Source organism: Cottoperca gobio, unplaced genomic scaffold (genome assembly GCF_900634415.1).
Source record: "Cottoperca gobio unplaced genomic scaffold, fCotGob3.1 fCotGob3_332arrow_ctg1, whole genome shotgun sequence".
Taxonomy (NCBI): Eukaryota; Metazoa; Chordata; class Actinopteri; order Perciformes; family Bovichtidae; genus Cottoperca; species Cottoperca gobio.
The window spans coordinates 47,126-65,931 of NW_021166938.1; the positions used below are offsets into that span (position 1 = coordinate 47,126).

General features: G+C 41.4%; 2 protein-coding genes across 4 annotated transcripts; one reads left to right on the top strand and one right to left on the bottom strand.

The window, feature by feature from the left end:
- Positions 1–196: 196 nt before the first annotated feature.
- slc2a10 (solute carrier family 2 member 10) lies at positions 197–10,560 on the bottom strand. Of its 3 annotated transcripts, none has more exons than XM_029427559.1 (6): positions 10,386–10,560; positions 7,394–7,469; positions 4,701–5,965; positions 4,335–4,457; positions 1,320–1,455; positions 197–1,233 (listed from the first exon to the last, which is right to left on the bottom strand). In XM_029427559.1, exons 3-6 carry the CDS (start codon positions 5,788–5,790, stop codon positions 1,137–1,139), a joined length of 1,446 nt encoding a protein of 481 aa, XP_029283419.1. In that variant the 5' UTR covers positions 5,791–5,965; positions 7,394–7,469; positions 10,386–10,560; the 3' UTR covers positions 197–1,136. The 3 variants fall into 3 exon arrangements, 2 of the variants coding, with proteins under 2 accessions (XP_029283419.1, XP_029283418.1); XM_029427558.1 differs by having other exon boundaries at positions 4,701–5,969; XR_003831969.1 differs by lacking the exon at positions 197–1,233 and adding an exon at positions 4,143–4,242 and having other exon boundaries at positions 1,413–1,455; positions 4,701–5,969.
- A 2,244-nt stretch (positions 10,561–12,804) lies between these two features.
- Positions 12,805–18,806, top strand: tp53rk (TP53 regulating kinase). Its single transcript, XM_029427516.1, has 3 exons — positions 12,805–12,949; positions 15,728–16,044; positions 17,909–18,806. Exons 2-3 carry the CDS (start codon positions 15,822–15,824, stop codon positions 18,388–18,390), a joined length of 705 nt encoding a protein of 234 aa, XP_029283376.1. The 5' UTR covers positions 12,805–12,949; positions 15,728–15,821; the 3' UTR covers positions 18,391–18,806.

Here is an 18,806-nt window from a genome sequence, read left to right on the forward strand (position 1 = left end):
AGACCAAGTAAGTATCTTTATCTATTAAAAAAAATGCATTTTTGCACAAAACTGCAAATTGTGTCCACAAATTCTTACATTGGAGTCACATTTGGAAGGGATTACTTTTTAAATTTATTATGCAGACTAATAACTAAGTGTACATATGGCTATGTCTGTCAAAAAAAAAGAAAAGACAGCCCTTTTCTTGAGATAACATGACAAAACGGAAACTGTAAATGTCACAATGAAGTTTGAAAGTTGTTAAGGGTAGAGCAGCCAACTGCTCTGGGGCCACAGACCCAAGGGCCTAAATAGTCAGTCAGTTTAACAGTGTCAGTTGCATTTTGATAAGTTGTAAATTAGTTAAAGATGTTGCACCTGTAAAGCACAAAATTATCAGTGTCCTGCATTATTACTTGATCTGGTGTCCGTCTGGTAGAGGGGCTCTGTGAAAATAATACATTTTATTTATAGAGTGCTTTTTAAGATCCCAAAAGAAGTGATCTCAATTCTAGTTTGAACATTATATTGTGTTTACATCAAAACAAGCGTTTCATCACCCAGGTAGGATTCCAGTAAAGGAACAGTGGTTGTTTTCAGGGGCTCTGTGCAAAACATAAAAAAAGATGCTAACTATAGTATAATATTGCTGTGTTTACTGCACCTCATGGGAACTTAGAAGCAACAGAAAAAGAAATTCACTATGGCCATGTTGAGAAGAAGCAATACCGTACAACATCGAGGGATCATTGTTTTCTTTGTAGTGTTTCCCATCAACAATATGGTACTTCACAATTTTATTGCTAAAGGGGACAAAAAGTTGACAAGTGTTTAACAAATGCACAGGTAATTGTGTAAAGTTAATTATTTTGAAGATAATGTCCTTTATAAAAGCTTACGGCTCTGTGAAACTACAGTAACTGGTAAAGTTGCAAAAGGAAGGTCTATGTAGGTAGTTAAAGTTTTTAAATGCCAAAAATAATCAGTTTGATAGCTTGTATGATGACAACACATATGATCACATACAAATGCTTTGCAACTTTGTTAGCATGTTTCACAAAGATACCACACATATTCCAATATTAAGTGCAACAGAGAAAAGCCTATGATCTTAAAATGTTTTTGATGTCAATATGGTAATATCATATAATGAATCACCCTGAAGCGCTAACTTGGCAGTGCACTCTCTGGTACTGTGGGGAAATGTTTCGCCGGCTGATGATGCTACAGCAATCCTCGCTGTGGTAAAACCTGCAACACAAGAACACACACACCAGTGTCTGAGCATGCCATGTGACATGATTATGTGTATTTCATCAGACAAATATAGATCCTACTTGATAAAACACAGCTCCTTGTCTATCTCCTCCAGAGTCTTCCCTTTAGTCTCTGGTAGCATGAAGTAGAAGAAAACTCCAGCTGCCACAGCGGTCATCCCGTACAAAAGAAACATCCCCGACAGACCAATCGCATCTGTTGGTTGAAAACACAGTTCAGTCTCTGTTGGCCACCAAAAAACATGCCAGGAAATATGACCATCATTTTGGGAGTTTCAAGTAAGAACGGAAATTAATTCATCAATGAATCCGGCTCTACAAAGTCTAGAAAAGTTATTTTATTAGCCTCAAGAGTATCACATTTTTATAAGATTACTAAATTAGAAATAAGTACTGCTCTTCAATTTGCTTTCAAGCTGCATTATGATTGTTTTTTATTTTTTTTATCTTAAAGCCATACACAGTGGTCCATCCACACAGGTGTTTTCACTTAATTTGATAAGACCTATTCCTGTGTAGGTGTGTAGCCCTGACATGTCTCTTGTTAGTTTATCTTTGTAGACATTTTTGTCAGCAGACATTTTGACATGTGAGAGAAGTGTTCATTGAATACATTTTTAACATTCATGCTAGCTGTAATTACTCTTGCTGTTTGTGTTTAGAATGCTATAGGCTATGTTGTGGCTCAGGTGCTATTATCGGCCACCACCAGCAGCTTTCTTATTCATATAATGTAACACCAAATGATATCAACATAACTCTTCTCTCTTCAAATACACTTTTGAAATATTTTAATTCCACCCCAGTAAATCCTGGGCCACCTCAGCATTGTGTGGGTTTTGTGGTTTCCAAAATAAAAACAATCTCAAAGATATAAAGCTATGCAGTTTCTGTGTGAGTGTATGAACCACCAATCGGTGGTGGATATTGCTGCGATGCAAGAGGCACCAGCTAAAATCTGGCTAAGGGCAGCCAGTTGGATAGGGCCGGCTGAACTAGCTGGTGAACATAGTGGAGCATTTAGATGCTAAAGATCCAGATATTTACCTCAGGAGTTGGTGGAGACAAAACACAGAGCTAAAAGAGCGAGTATACTGAACTTACATTCATCAGGGGGACACAAACACAACTTCAAATAAAGGCTAATGTTGCTCTGTGTCTGCTGGATGTGTAATAATAATGAGGCACTGTTTGCTAGGAAGTTCGCCATATATATGTTGGTGTTGCAGATACTTTTGAACTAACACGACACAAAACTAGATTTAAATTTGGCAATCTGGAAAAATCTCGTTTAGTCTGGCTAAATAATCCTAAAACGTATAAGAAGGCTCTCCGTAATGCCAGAGCAGCTTATTACTCTTCATTAATAGAAGAAAATAAGAACAACCCCAGGTTTCTTTTTAGCACTATAGCCAGGCTGACAGAGAGCCACAGCTCTACAGAGCCTTCTGTTCCTATATCGCTCAGTAGTGACGACTTCATGAGCTTCTTTAACGATAAAATTATAATTATTAGAGACAAAATGAATCACCTTCTGCCCTCAATCGGTAACAACTTTACTTTAACCTCCGGAACCTTAAAAACAGCTGTAACTCCTGAAATATATCTAGACTGTTTTACTCCAATCAACCTTAACCAACTAACTTCAACAATCTCATCGTCTAAACCATCAACCTGTCTTTTAGACCCGATTCCAACTAAACTGTTTAAAGAAGTTTTACCCTTAATTAACACCTCGTTATTAAATATGATCAACCTGTCTCTATAATCTGGCTACGTACCACAATCCTTTAAAGTAGTTGTAATAAAACCACTTCTTAAAAAGCCTAGTCTTCATCCAGAGGTTTTAGCCAACTATAGGCCGATATCTAACCTTCCCTTTCTCGCTAAGATCCTTGAGAAAGCAGTCGCAAAACAGTTATGTGATTTTTTACATAATAATAATAATTTATTTGAGGTTTTTCAATCTGGATTTAGAGTTCATCATAGCACAGAGATGGCACCAATGACCTTCTATTGGCATCAGACAAAGGACTTGTCTCTGTCAGGGACAGTCTCTCTGGAGCAACTCAGGGTTAAGTACCTTGCTCAGGGGTAAAATGGTGGCAGCCCTGGTATTGAACTCACAGCCTTCTGGTGTTTCTGTTTGGAAGCCATACCACTAGATCACTAGGCCATCACCACCCTTGATCATGACATTCTACTACAGAGACTGGAACATTATATTGGCATAAAAGGAATCGCACTAAGCTGGTTTAAGTCCTATCTATCTGAGCGATCTCAGTTTGTACGTGTTACAGATGAATCCTCCATGACAGCCAAAGTCAGTCATGGATCATGGAGTCAAGGTTCTGTATTTGGACCTATTCTATTCACCTTCTATCTGCTTCCTTTAGGAAATATTATAAGGAACCACTGCATAAACTTTCATTGTTATGCGGATGATACCCAATTATATCTGTCAATTGAGCCAGATAAATCCAACCACTAAACTTCAAGCATGCTTTCAGGATATGGAGCTTTTTTACTATCTTTATTAGTGGTTTTCTATTTGAGAGTATGCCTCCTTGATTTCAGGTTCAGATTTTGTAATGCTTTCCCCCAAAACTATGCCCTCACACTCACATATCCCCTGCTTGTTCTTAGATTTGCTCTGACTCTCCTCAAACTGTATGCTTGCACTCAAATATATTGTAGCTTGCACAGATTTCTGCGCTCCAGCTTCAGCCCTTCTCCTCACACTCAGGCTGCTTCTGTACACGAGTGAAACTTCTGATTTTGGATTTCTCCTCTGCTCTTGGATTTTTTTGTGCAATAACCCTGTCAAAATGCCCCAACCAATAGAATACCAGGTGTAGTGTTGACCAATGAAATGATCCCTACCTCGTTGTGGGTGCTTTTCTTTTTTGAGCGTCCCAGATTGGCGGTTACTCTTAAACCAGGTTGAAATTGATAATTGATAATCAATCAATCAACTGGCTCACTGGGAAATGTTATTGAAACAGAGTTACCCTTGCACTTTTACCACTGTGATTTATCAAAATGTCCTCTGTGAAAAATGGTGTGAGAACTCACCGATAAAATTCAAGAAAGTGAATGTGACCAACAGGTTGGCAGCCCAGTTGAAGCAGTTGGTGAATGCGAATGCCCTTCCTCTGATAGCAGCTGGAAATATTTCAGTCAGGAGAAGCCAGGTCACTGGTCAAAAACAAAAACACTTCTCAATGTCCCAGCTCTAATATCCCCCTGGATAATGTTACTTTAAAGCTACGTGAGGCATCTTTGCATGCTAGCAGCTCCACAATGCTTATTAATGGAGGCTGACAGTGTTATGTTTGTATTTTAATCAATCTAGCCATGTCTAGCTTTAAATGCACAATTCTGAACAAAAACTGTTATATCTAAAAATAGAAAAATCCCATTTTGAGTGGATATACAAACTTGGTCCAAATCCAAAGGAGTATGCACTGACGACAGCCATCATACACACGAAAATGATCCAGTTCACTGCTGTGACGCTAGGAGAAGATACCAGAGTGTTCGGTGGTTTCGGTCTGACTTTATCAATTACATCATCTTCATCTTGTGTGTTGTTATTAACTAGTCTTTGGCTCTCATCTAAAGGCGTGTTAAAAAGTGTCCAATTACCAACCATTAAATGAGGTAGATCTGTTCTGTTAACGTTGATGTCCTCAGAATTACAAGGCCTTTCAGCATTCATCAATGAATGTCCACTGAGGAGTCCGATGGTTATCAGACCCAGCGCCATGACAGAGCACCCACTGATGAGCAGAGGCCTCCGGCCCACCCTGTCTGAAAACACCATCGAGGTCAGAGTAGAAATCACTTTGACTAACCCCAAGCCCACAGACGCCAGCACTGCCGAGGCGTTGCTCTGAAACCCCACTGAGTGGAAGATGGTGGAGGCGTAGAGGAGAACATTGGGCTGGCCTGTGAACTGCTGAAAGAGAACCAGTGCGAGGCCAAGCACGGTCCGAGTTCTCATGTTGTCTTTACGCTGGAAAAGGGACATGCTGTTGTACTGAACCTTCTTGTTGTTATTGCTGACTTTTGAGTCATCTGCTTCCTTGTTTCCGACAGTATTCATCTTGTCTCTTTCAGTTTGAGAGAAATATCTTTGGCTTGATTCAAAAGAAGTGCTGGATGGAAGAAACCAGATAGAGACCAGCTGAATCATAGTTGGTACTACGGCTAATCCAAACATCCATTTCCACCCTCTTTTAGAGTCAGACAGCAGGTAGTTCATGGCATAAGCAGCCAGGATGCCCACAGTGATCCCAGCTTCATACAGTGTTACCAGGAAGCCCCTGCGGTCCGGGGTAACCATCTCAGACACAAAGATGCAGCAGGACATGGAGGATATACACATGGCGAAGCCCACTGTCATCCTGCCCACCACCAGTGCAGAGTAGGAGCCGATGAGCAGGAGCAGGCTGCCGGTCAGGATCAAGACATTGCTGAGGAGGATGGAGTTCCTGCGGCCCCGGTAGTCGATCAAGCAGCCGCCCATGATGGAGGCCAGCAGAGCTCCTATTAACAAAGAGCTGACCAGAGCCTCTTGCTGGACACATGAGAGTCTGAACTCTGCCTTGAGCTGCAGCAAAGCACCTGAAATGATGCCCAACTCATAACCAAAGACCAGGCCGCCCAGACTGGACACCACACTGGCCAACAGGAGGGTGGAGCTACCTAGGAGGAAGGAAAACATTGTCATGGTTTACTTTTTGAGTTGAGCACTCCGAACAAAATATTTACATTTACACCCCAAAATAAGCTCTATGGTAACCTGTGAATTTTATATTAATGTTTTAACTTCATGTGGTTTTCATCAGATTCTCTGGATTAATTAATTGCTGCGAGATTGTCAAATCCACCACCAAGGCTACAGCCAGGGCACAGTTGCCTTAAAATGCATTACCACTAATGGCCAATAGATGCTGACTCCAAAAAATCAGAAGCTCTATAAATATCCATTCAAAAAAAGAAATGCAAAGTGGAGTTTCATTATGGCTTGAAGAGAGGTACATTTTAGAGCTTGTCTGTTGTAATATCAAGATCCATTAACCTCTCCAGATAGCAGCAAAGTCTATAAGTCAAATCCTCAAAATGTGACTACAGGAAGCTATGGATGATGTAATAAATGCTTGAGCAGTGGTTTCCAATATGGGAGCTGCGACACTCCGGGGGTGCTTTCGGGACACCTGCGTGCTGCAAGGGATGCCAAGAAGATCAATCATATGAAGGGGTGCTGTGGGTACCACTGCGCTAGAGCCATGTTTTTCTACAGTCTATAGTCTAAATGTAAATGTAAAAGTGTAACTGTCAGACTGATCCGGATTTAAACTTGAACAACTTTACTTATTTTGCTGGTGAGATAATGACGGTGAAAATCTCAGAAGCAACAACCCTTTGTTCATAGAGTAAGCAACACGAGGGTAATCATTCTTTTACACAGGTACATATATAAATGAGCTTTACACAATACATTAAAGGGAAACATTCATGTTGAATATTGTTCAGGGTCCTTTACAAATAAATAAAAATAAATGTGTTGCAGTCTATAGATTTCCTGTATTTTATCACAGCTCAACTTTTGTGCAAAGAACATCCAATCTCAGATTGTCTTTTTTACATCAGTTTACTGTATGTATCATATTTGAGTGAGTTCCAAATCAATGAGACACATTCATCACTCCAACTGCTCTGCAGCAGCTTCTCACATTCACCTGCGAGTCTTTCATGTGCAGTATTTATTGACAGAAATGCAAATGAGGCAGACCCACACTCAAATGAAAGCTGCTGAATCTCAAAGCTGATAAAAGATTACGCCGTTTTACTTTCAGATGGGGACAAATGAAGATTAGAACAGTTCTTCAGATACAGTCCATGCATTAAGATTCTTCACGTTTGATTGATTGATTTGAATAGTTTTATGATTTTTAATGCCGCTTCATGGTCTTAATGTAGTTTCAGAGGTTTCAGCACAACATGTCGGCCACTGTCAGCCCTGCAGAAGAGCCTGATGCATTTGTTACTTCCCTTGCTTTATTTGTCTTCAGAGTAAAACAATTCCTTACAAAGCTGCTTTACAATGGAAACCACAAAGAACCTACCCATTGCTTCTGTCCTGTTACATTCACATGTCGGTCAGGCTGCGCTGGTCTGGATTCATTTCTTGGAACACATCCTCTGTGAAATAGAAGCAAAACATAAGAAAATAATAATAATTATAATAATAATATGGACAATCTCCAGTTCTGGCACCCACTAGGTGCCTTTGTCCTAATCATAGAAAAGACAAGGGAGCCCACACGAGCCTGTTGCAGCCCTGTCGCCATGACAACCCTCTTGTTGATTGCCATGATCTCATTAGGGAGTCCACTTGAGACGGTTTCAACAAAATACACGGCTGTGTGGAAATCAGTTAGCTTGTTTAGTCTTATGTTAACACCAAATATCCCATCAGCTGATAAGGATGGAGCAACAACAGCAGGAGGAGTCTACATGAGAGCTCCACAGCTCAGACATCAAAGGAAATGAACTGAGAGAGACGGAAGAGTTCAATCACACGCGGACACTTCAGAGGACATCCTCGTGGTCCTTGAACTTAACTTATTGGACATTAAGTAAAACTCAAAACAATATATGGATATATAAGGTTCCTACTTTCAGACCATTTTAACACAAACAGAGAAACTTCACTACATTTTACCAATCCTTATGTTCCTTCAGAGACTTTCAGTAGCTTGGAGTTTATTTTAAAATGTATTTGATAACTTTTAAAGCTCTAATGACACTTGCACCTAGTTAAAGTGCCGAGCTGTGACCGCCTGTGTCAACAACCAATGATTTCATATGGCATGTCCACAAAGTTAGGAAACTTGCAGGACAGAATAAATAAAATGTTTGTCAAAATCAAAGCAGCAGATATTTGGATGTCCAGACTATATGTCCCGATAGGGTGAAGCTTTCATTAGAGCTTCCTGATTTCAAGCTCCATACTTTAAGTTTGTAACACAGGCCTTCTGTTATAAATGTTTAATCTTCAAGCCCAGACTGAGATCATCTTGATGGCCTCATGATAAAAACTCATGCACTGCCACAGAACAAGTTACACATCTGTTATTATAGGCTGAGTAGTTCTCCCTGAGAAGAGTAAATGTGTAGAATGTAAAAGGTGTCAGGGCCTTCCTGTGGAGTTCATCTTGAAACAAATGTGCTTTTAAGTCAACCTGAGTTTGTTCAACTCTTCATCAAAGTCAGGTCTTTAATACAGATCCTGAGATAGAAAAAAAACTAAATATGAGTTTTTAATGTTTTCTTATGCTGTTAAATGCTGTAAATTATTATTTACATTAATATGTAAACAGTGAAAAGGATCACATTCATATGGCATTAGGGCTGCAACCAGTCATTATTATTTATTATTTTTATTTATATTATTTAACTATTCCCCACATTTAATGAGCTTGTTTATCTTGTTATATGTTTTATATGGAAATTCTTAATCTGCGAAGTAAGCAGTAACTGTTGGCAGAAGAACAATATTCCCTTGTGTTTCGGAGTAGAAGGGTCATTCCAGAATTGGAGGACATTTTATGTCCTACATATAAACAAAACTAATAATCCATGCCCAAAAAGCTAAACCATGCACTTGTTGTGTTAAATATACTTTTCTTGAGACAAAATGTATATAAAGTTGCAGAAAAAGCATTATTTTAAATACCAAATAGCTCTCGAACACCCCTAAAATAGCATTTTTCTCTTGTCCGAGCTTCTTTGTGACCAACTTGCATGTCAAATATAACATTTAAAATAGGGTTTTTATTTACTTTTTTTGGTATTATTCTATTGATGTCTCTTGTATTGGTAAAATCAATTTGTTAAATCATAAACATATTTAAAAACAAAACAAAACACATGTAGACCGGTTGGTCCGTTGTTCCACGACCAGGACGGAATCAGCATTGTTCCTCTTCAATCTAGGCGTGGCGTGTCCACCAAGACAGCCCCGCCACACCCAAAGCCTTCAGCATTTCTGGACGCATCTCATCAACCCCTGGGGCCTTTCCACTGTGGAGTTGTTTGACTACCTTAGTGACCTCCATGTTTTATATTTGTCCAGTGTATATTTGATTATATCCAGTTTGTTGTTGTATTGACATGTTTGTTATGCATCATTGATACTCTTCCTGTTAATCCTTGATTGGAAAATATATAGAATATTATCAAACAACAATTTCTGTGGTCCTGAGTATTTATTTGTCACATGTCATGATCTACAACCAAAAGTAATGTAGCCATTCAACCCTGTTACTTTACGCAACCCTGTTACTATATCATTTTCTGTTAAAATAACCTTAAATAATTTTCTCAGCTCACAAAAGTTTAAACTAATGTCCTTTTAATAGCTTAATTAATTATATGCATAATGTATTTGAGTAAATATTTCAAATTAAATACTGAAATTGGTAAAAAGAAACGTGTGACAACTGAAAAGTTGGGCAAGATCGATTTAAAAAGCTACTTAAATTAATATTAAACCAGTTTTATCCACAACTACATGAGTATTTAATATAAATGTGACTTTCTTTACTTAATAGTAAAGAGTTTTATTGAAGAATATAAAAAAATAAATACCCTTTTCTGCTTAATGAGTATGTGTCACAGGGTGACGTTTGTTGATGGTTTATTATCTGTTTTTCCTAAATACATAACAAAAAAGAATAAAATAAAAAGTTCATTTTTCAAAAGTGTTGATGTCTAAATTGTCCTCCAATTCTGGAATGACCCAGAAGTATAAACAGTAGACTTGAGTAAATGTACTTAGTTACATTACGTCCCTGGGTCTATCTCTCTTTTCTCCTGAGCAGCAGTTCTTCACAGACCTCCCTGTGTGCAGTTCTGACATATGGTAACACTTTGTGTTGTACACAGCAGGCCCGTTGTTCATCCACTCACAGTTTGTCCGTCCAGGTATTTCAGACAGTTGCAGTCTGTTGCAGCGCTGTTACAAACATTGTTATGAACTCTGAACACACTTTAATCCGCTGCAGATTTTTACATGTTCAACTGTGAGCCATGCGGTAAGAAAGACGGACTCACCGTAAGTAGCAGAGGGGATGATAAAGAGATGCTCCTGGAAAACTTCTGGCCTTCAGGAAGTCCGGGCTACGTGGCAGCAGTGTCAAATTGCAAGAGGAGAATCTTCTTGGTTCAATTTTGACGCCAGAGGTCGACAACTGCCCAACTTTTTCAGGAAGGAAAGTCCCAAAGAGGCTCAACAACCAGGCACGATAGCAGGGTTAAAGGGCCAGTCAGTGCTTTTCATTTTGGATCATTTCTTATATTTAGAATCCGTACATTGCCCCCCCCCAAAAAAAATACAAAACATGTCAGTAGCTGAAGACTTTTATTTTGAAGAACTTCTAGAACGCCATTCACAGACGCAGCAATGCCTGCAGTAAAGCATGAGGCAGTATGTAGTAATCATATCAGTAAAAATAATAATAACAGAAGTAGGCCTTCTCTGCTGGCCTAAACATGATCAGAATATACATTTAATTTTGATATATTCTTTCCACAAATATGTATTAATTTATTCCCCATAGTCTATTCTCTTCATTTTATAGCTTTCCTCTTGGTTGCGCTGCTTCCAGCCTCAGATCGAGATTTGGAGGGCTGGCCTTTATGTTAGAGCTTTTATCCAATCATATTTCAGCCATAATGTGTTGCCAGGGTCCAAGAAATCTGCTCTTAGGCCTTCAGAATCAACAGTGCGGGCGCCTGTAGCTTAAAGTGAACGGAACAAAACTGTGGCGTTAACCAATCAGATTTCGAATTGGGGACACCAGGGCCAGCTAGCGTACGATAACGTCAGCACGTCCACGTCTTTTGATTGGATATGCACTATTGAGAGGCAGAGCTATGCAGAGCTAGCAAACTGAACTTGAACGAGCTAATTTAGATTTCTACAAGCTGTTTTTTTTCAACCCACAATGGCTGAAGGAGGAGAAGAAATCGATTTGGTCGCAGATATAATTACAACGCCATTTTCAAGACAAACTTTTCAAGAAAAGCTAGACATCGTGAGAAGAGAACAGCTAACCCCGACGCTAGCGAGACTATCACAGGGTTTGTCCGCCACTTTCAAATCACTAACTACGAGCGGTACCCCTGGCTCACAGCCTCTGAGAGGCACTGCAAATTGTACTGCTGGGAATGCCTGCTATTTACAACGGATTGATTTGGTGTTTGGAGCCACACTGGGTTTGGAAACTTGAGTTGTCTAACCAAGGCAGCAACAAGACACCAAAGCACGGCTGGGCACTTACAAGCAACGGTGCTTTTGAAAACCTTTCGGACACCCGAGTGGATCTACAGCTCAACGAACAAGTGCGCAGGGAAACGGAGCTCCACAACGAAAGAGTGAACAAAAATAGGGAAATGCGGATTTATTGATTATAATTATATATGCTTCGGAAATATTAACATAACTCTGTTGTACTTGACTATGTTAAGGTGATGCAACGCCCGGTTATACTGCATTTCTGTCTAAATGTATAGTTTCTAGAGCCATGGCGTCATAATGATGGTATTAAGAGGTGGAATATTTCAGGTAGGACTGTGTAGGACATCACTGAAGGCCTAGGTGGGAAATGCACGGCCCGCCACTGCATCCATCTATGCAACCAATCGCTCCTGGGAAGTGGCCATATTCATAGAATTGCACTTTATAGTTGGCATGGGCAGCAGCATCAGGGAACTTTATATAAATACTCCTCAATTCACAAATGGCCTTGCAGACTTTGTGAACTATTCTACAAATAGTTGCTTCACTGACGCCACACAAATCACCAGTTTCCTCATGAAAAGTTCCAGTTGCCAAAAAACCTGAAAGTGAGCAAAACTTGTTGTGAAGTGGGTAAAGGCCTTCCTCTTTGAGACGAGGAGGAAAGGCTAGGCTCAAGCAAATATATTATTTGCAATGCATTTTCTTTGTACATTCTAAAGCAGTCTGGAAAAGTTATTTCATCATAGTAATTTAATGGATTACTCCCATCAACAAGTATTCATCTTCATTTAGGTAATCAAAGTATACCATGCTCCCTCACAAACAAACATTTGGGTTTAAGCAGAGGTTAAACCTGCCTCCTTGAAGGATTAATGTAAGATTCAATTTAGTCCTAGTGTAGCTCTAATCCTCCCTCTTGCAACCAGTTTAGTTTAATCCAGAACAAGATAAATACAGGACTATTTTAAGATGAGTCTGTGCAGGTCGCTTAGAGTTAGAACAGCCTAAACGGGCATTTTAGTCTGGGATTAGGTTTAAACCTTGACTGTGAAACCGCCCCTAAAAGTAAGGCATACATTAAGCAGTGGAAGGGAGCGTTCGTTTGTATGAATATCTGTGTAGCCTAAATAGATTTAGGGATGTTAAGGTAAGAAGCGGCCGCACCGACCACCACTACCAAGCCTCTTTCTCGCTAATGCCAGGTCCATCTTCCACAAAATCGACGAACTGGAGGTACTATTAGCTGCTAACACGAACGTCCGCGACTGCTGTGTGATGATCATCACGGAATCCTGGCTACACTCGCGGATTCCGGATGCAGCAGTGCAGCTCCCAGGCCGCTCTACCCACCGCTACGACAGGAACAGCGCTTCCGGTAAGAGCCGAGGGGGTGGTCTGTGTGTTTACATCCACAACGACTGGTGCATAGACAGCAGGGTCACTCATACACATTGCTCTCCCGACCTGGAAGTAATGTCTATTATGTGCAGAGCCTTTTACCTGCCCAGAGAGCTGACAGGGGTGATAATCAACACTGTGTATATCCCACCTGATGCTAACGCTAGCATTGCACTTGACCACCTCCAGAGCTTAATAAATAAACAACAGAGGTCCCATCCCGACGGAGTTCATATTGTAGCTGGAGACTTCAACCATGTATGTCTCAAAAATGTGCTTCCTAAATTTGTACAATATGTACAATGACCACCAGAGGAAAGAACACACTGGACCGGGTGTATTCTAACCTGAAGCATGTTTACAGAGCGGTACCACTCCCCCATTTAGGACTATCTGACCACCTCTCACTGCTTCTCATCCCAGCTTACACCCCCCTAAGAAGTAACACCAAGCCGGTGGTTAAATATATCAGAACCTGGCCCGAGGGGGCTCTCTCACAACTGCAAGACTGCTTCGAACACACAGCGTGGGACATATTTGAACAGACAGACTTGGAGGAAGACACAGAGGCTGTCTTATCGTACATCAAGTTCTGCACAAACACAGTAACTGTGGAAAAACGCATTCGTGTCCACCCAAACCAAAAACCATGGATGACGAGCGGTGCGGTCTCTCCTGAGTTCCCGTGACGCAGCCTTCAGGCCGGGGGATGCAGCCCAGTACAGCATGGCAAGGGCGAACCTGAGGAGAGGCATCAAGGCTGCGAAGGAGGACTACAAGGGGAAAGTGGAGGAGAATCTCGCTCATAACAACATACGGTGCGTTTGGCAGGGCCTTCACCAGCTAACCAGCTATAAGGGCAAAACATCAGTCACTACTAGAGCTGAGGCCCACCTTGCAGAGGAACTAAACCACTTCTTTGCCTGCTTTGAGGCTAGCAGACCCCCCACTTTTCTACTCTGCCCCTGTCCCTGCATACCACCAGCTCCATACCACCTCCCACCCTCAAAGAACATCAGGTGAAGCAGATGCTGAAGTCTGTGAATCCTGGTAAAGCCGCAGGACCCGATGGAGTACTCTGCAAAGTACTTAAAGCTTGTGCTGACCAGCTGTCAGGGGCCCTGACCAGCATATTCAACCTGTCCCTGTCACAAGCTAGCATTCCATCCTGTCTGAAGACGGCTACCATCATTCCTGTCCCCAAAAAGACACCAGTCAGAGAGCTCAACGACTACAGGCCCATAGCCCTAACATTGGCGGTGATGAAATGTTTCGAAAGACTGATAGCCGACTACATCAAAGCCAGCCTCCCACCCTCCCTCGACCCTCATCAGTTTGCTTACAGAGCTAACAGATCCACGGATGATGCCATCGCCATAATCCTTCACACAGCTGTGAGCCACCTAGAAGTCCCAGGCAACTACATCAGGATGTTGGTTGTCGATTTTAGCTCAGCTTTTAACATCATCATACCTGACATACTAGTGGAAAAACTGTCAAGTCTAGGTTTCCCCCCCCATCATATGTGCCTGGATAAACAATTTCCTAACAGACCGTCCTCAGACAGTGACAATAGGCACTTATTGCTCCTCCACCCTCACCCTCAGCACTGGCTCCCCGCAGGGCTGCGTGCTGAGCCCTCTACTCTACAGACTCTACACACACGACTGCTCTCCCATTCACCCCTCCAACTCCATTATAAAGTTTGCAGATGACACCACTGTGGTCGGCCAAATATATAAGGGAGACGACGAGTCGGCATACAGAGACGAGATCCTGAAGCTGTCTGCGTGGTGTTCAGCTAACAACCTACATCTGAACACAAGCAAAACAAAAGAAATCATCATAGATTTCAGAAAACACCGTCCAGAACCCGCCCCCCTTCACCTCAATGGAGAGAGAGTGGAGAGGGTCCCCACCTTTAAGTTCCTGGGGGTTCAAATTTCAGAGAGCCTCAGCTGGACAGCACACACCACTGCAACAGTTAAGAAGGCCCAGCAGCGACTACACTTCCTGAGGGTGCTACGGAGGAACAGACTGAACAAGAAGCTGCTGGTGTCCTTCTACTGGGCGACCATCGAGAGCGTGCTGTCATACTCCATCTCTATGTGGTATGCTGGATGTTTAGCTGCGGACAAGAAAGCCCTGCAGAGAGTGATTAGGATGGCAGAGAAAACTATTGGCTGCCCCCTGCCCTCTCTGGAACACATCTCCACCTCCCACTGCCTCAGTAGAGCAAACAAAATAATAAAGGACAGCTCTCATCCAGGTCACAGACTGTTCTCTCTCCTGCCTTCTGGGAGAAGATACAGGAGCTTCAAATCACGGACAAACAGACTAAAAACAGATTCTACCCCTGGGCCGTCAGGCTACTTAACCACCACACCTAATGCAATAATCATAACCATCTTCATCTACACTCTGAATGCACTTTTAAAAAGTATAAACTATTTTTATATCAATAGTTGTAATCAATATTTTTAACTATTTATTCCCCCGTATGATTGCTTATGTTGTCTGTCCTACTGCCGTGTTTTTAATGTTATGTATGTCTTTGTATTTTTTGCACACTGGGACAGAGTGGCACTCTGAATCTCGTTGTACTTTTTGTGTAATGACAATAAAAAGGCTTTTTTAAGTATCTAGAACAACTATTGTTTTCATTTGGCCCATGCATGTATGGTAGAACAGGTTTGGCCATGTCGCTGTGACATTTACTTCTGTAGTGTATTTGTGTTTGATTGTTGGCCGTCAGGTGGCAGCATGTGGAGCCAGAGCAGAGGAAGCAGGAGGGCAGCAGACAAACAGACAGTAGAAGAAGAAGAAGAAGAAGAATAACGGAAGTAAACATGGCCCAGGAAAAGAGCATGGCGGTCCCAGAGTTTCTCAGTAAAGCAGAGTTAATAAAACAAGGAGCAGAAGCCAGAGTGTACCGGGCACAGTTTCTGGGAAAGCCGACTATTGTGAAAGAAAGGTTCCGGAAACGTTATAGACACCCAGTGCTGGACGAAAAGCTGACCCACCGCAGGACTGTGCAGGAGGTCCGCTCCATACTGCGCTGCCGGAGAGCAGGCGAGTGTTCCGCACACACCATAGACTGTAAACACAGAGGGTCTGGACCTAACTGTAACTAACTGTAACACTGGTGTTGCAACAAAAGCGGCACCCCTTCAGATTCTGTGACATTAGAAGTTGAGGGGTTGAGCTCTGTTGAGATGGGATGTTGTATTTAACTATGGAGCTAGGGAGGTGTCATTGAAGAACAAGAATGGGCCTGGATATAAAACGAAAAATGAACAGTGTAGAACAATATATTGTTTATTATTTGGTAAATGGTTTTCATTACAGCCTGCTGAAGCCTATTAGGACCACAGCTGATGTTTTTTATCATTGACTAATCTGTCAATTTTCTGATTAATTGTTAATTAATTGTTGAGTTTATAAAATGTCAGAAAATAGTGAAAAATGCCGATCACAACATCTGGAACTTCAAATGGCTTATTTTGCTCTAACAGCAATAACCCAAAGAGAATCAGTCTACATGACATAAAACCACCGGGGTGTATATATATATATTTTATGTGTTTTTAAAGCTTTACATTTTCAGTAACAACCAATAGGTGACATATGCGTGCGACGCCATTTTGGATGAAAAACAAATCAACAATGGCGTCTAAAGCAACAACAATACTGACTCTCTGGAGTCTTCTGCAAAGGCAAGATTCAGAGGAAAAAGTCCAAATTTGCGGCCGTGACCCGTACACGCTAAAGCCGTCGGAATATATTGAGGATTTGGAGTCATTACCACCGATTGAATATCCGGATATTGTGAACTACCTTGTGCTACAAACGCCGTGGGCAACCAACGCACAAATGAAGGCATACAAGAGCTTAGATGCTTATAATTTCTTTGTTTCTGGCTGGGTTGGTCTTCTTACCAAACCACTGAAAGATGACAAGGTGCTCGTCCATGCCCGTGTAAATCACTCTCAAAGATCTCGAGATACACCGCTCAAGCCGTGGTTTGTGAGTGAGAAGAGCGGCGATGTTATCCTCGCACACTGTGATTGTATGGCTGGATTAAGCGAAGCATGTTCTCACATTGGTGCTTTGCTTTTCGCAAGTGAAGTAGGCTCAAGAATAAGCAAAACAAAAACATGCACAGAAGAAAAGAGCAAATGGCTGCCATCACATGTAAAGAAAGTGCCTTATTTACCAGTCAGCGATATGGAGAAGTAAGGTCTTACAGTGTTCGGGTATATCATAAGCACAAATGTTTAACGTAAACATTGAAAACATAGCTTTAGCATGAGCTCTTACCAGATATAAAGTGGACACCACACACACGGTGAATTGTGCTTTTTCTTCTGTTAAATCCTCACGAGTTATGTTGCTAAACCAGCTTACGGCGTTCGGTAGACAGCAATTCATCCCTCTTTTGTGGATCGTTGTTTTTGATGATTTTAGGAAATCTAAAGAACCGTTTCTCTGGGTGACGAGTAGCGTTATTACCACAATTATACACTGCGCACACGATTGGCATTTTCTTTCAATCTTAGACGTTTAAATACAAAGAAAATTACGAAGCGTTGCAGCAACTCCCACGTGAACGGGCGCCGTCTTGGTTGTTTATATTATCCAACATGGCTGATTTACGGGTTGGGAAATAAGCATGACGTCACATGCACATGATCTATGGTGTTGGGGCACAGACAGAGTAGAGAAATCAGCAGAGATTTAGAGACACACTAACACGTACTGCATCGGTTTTGGTCTTTGCATGAGACTTGTTGACAATAAGGAAAATATAGAATAATATCCTTATTATTTAATATTACTAGAAAACACAGGCTCCTAATGAGTTGATGTTGTATCTTTAGAGCTCAACATACACTTTTTTTTTTAAATAAGACTCTTCAATTTCTCTTGTCCTCAGGCATATCTGTCCCTGTAGTCTATTTTGTGGACTACACATCCCACTGTATTTTCTTGGAGGACGTCGTGGGTTCCTCGACTGTGCGTGACCACATCGCATCTACCCAGCAGTCTGATTCCTGTAAGGAGCTGGTGCGACTGGCTCAGAGGGTGGGTCAGATCCTGTCCAAAATGCATGACGAGGACGTCATCCATGGAGACCTGACCACCTCCAACATGCTGCTGAGATGCGGCCTGGAGGACGGGGAGTCCGAGCTGTTCCTCATTGACTTCGGCCTGAGTTACATCTCTGCTCTGCCGGAGGACAAGGGGGTGGACTTGTACGTGCTGGAGAAGGCATTCCTCAGTACCCACCCCAACACAGAGGCGCTGTTTGAAAGGTTGCTGAAGAGCTATGCAGCGTCATCCAAGAAGTCGTCAGCAGTCCTTAAAAAGCTTGATGAGGTTCGATTGAGAGGGAGGAAGAGGTCCATGGTGGGATGATGATACATGCTGTGTACAAGGTCAAGCCTCTGGAAAAAAAAAAAGTGTTCTAATTACAAAACTGTTATTGTACAAAAAATAATTTCCATAAAATAAAAAAATGTGTGTAGTAAATGTTTTTTCTTCATATGGAAGGCCAATATAATGAAAAGATGTATTTTGACTGTTCATGTGTTGACATCTACAAAAATGTTACATACAAAGTCAGACTCATTAGTACACATCAGTTTCCTCACATCCATTATTGCTGATACTGGTAGCATAGTAGCATAGCATTAGTCTTGACATCAATGTGGGGTTGCTAGGCAACCAGTGGATATACCAATAAATAGTCACACATAACCTACAAAACCACAACCTGCTGTTTTTACATTTTGTTTTTTGTACGGATTAAATAAACAGATGTTAGCTTTAAA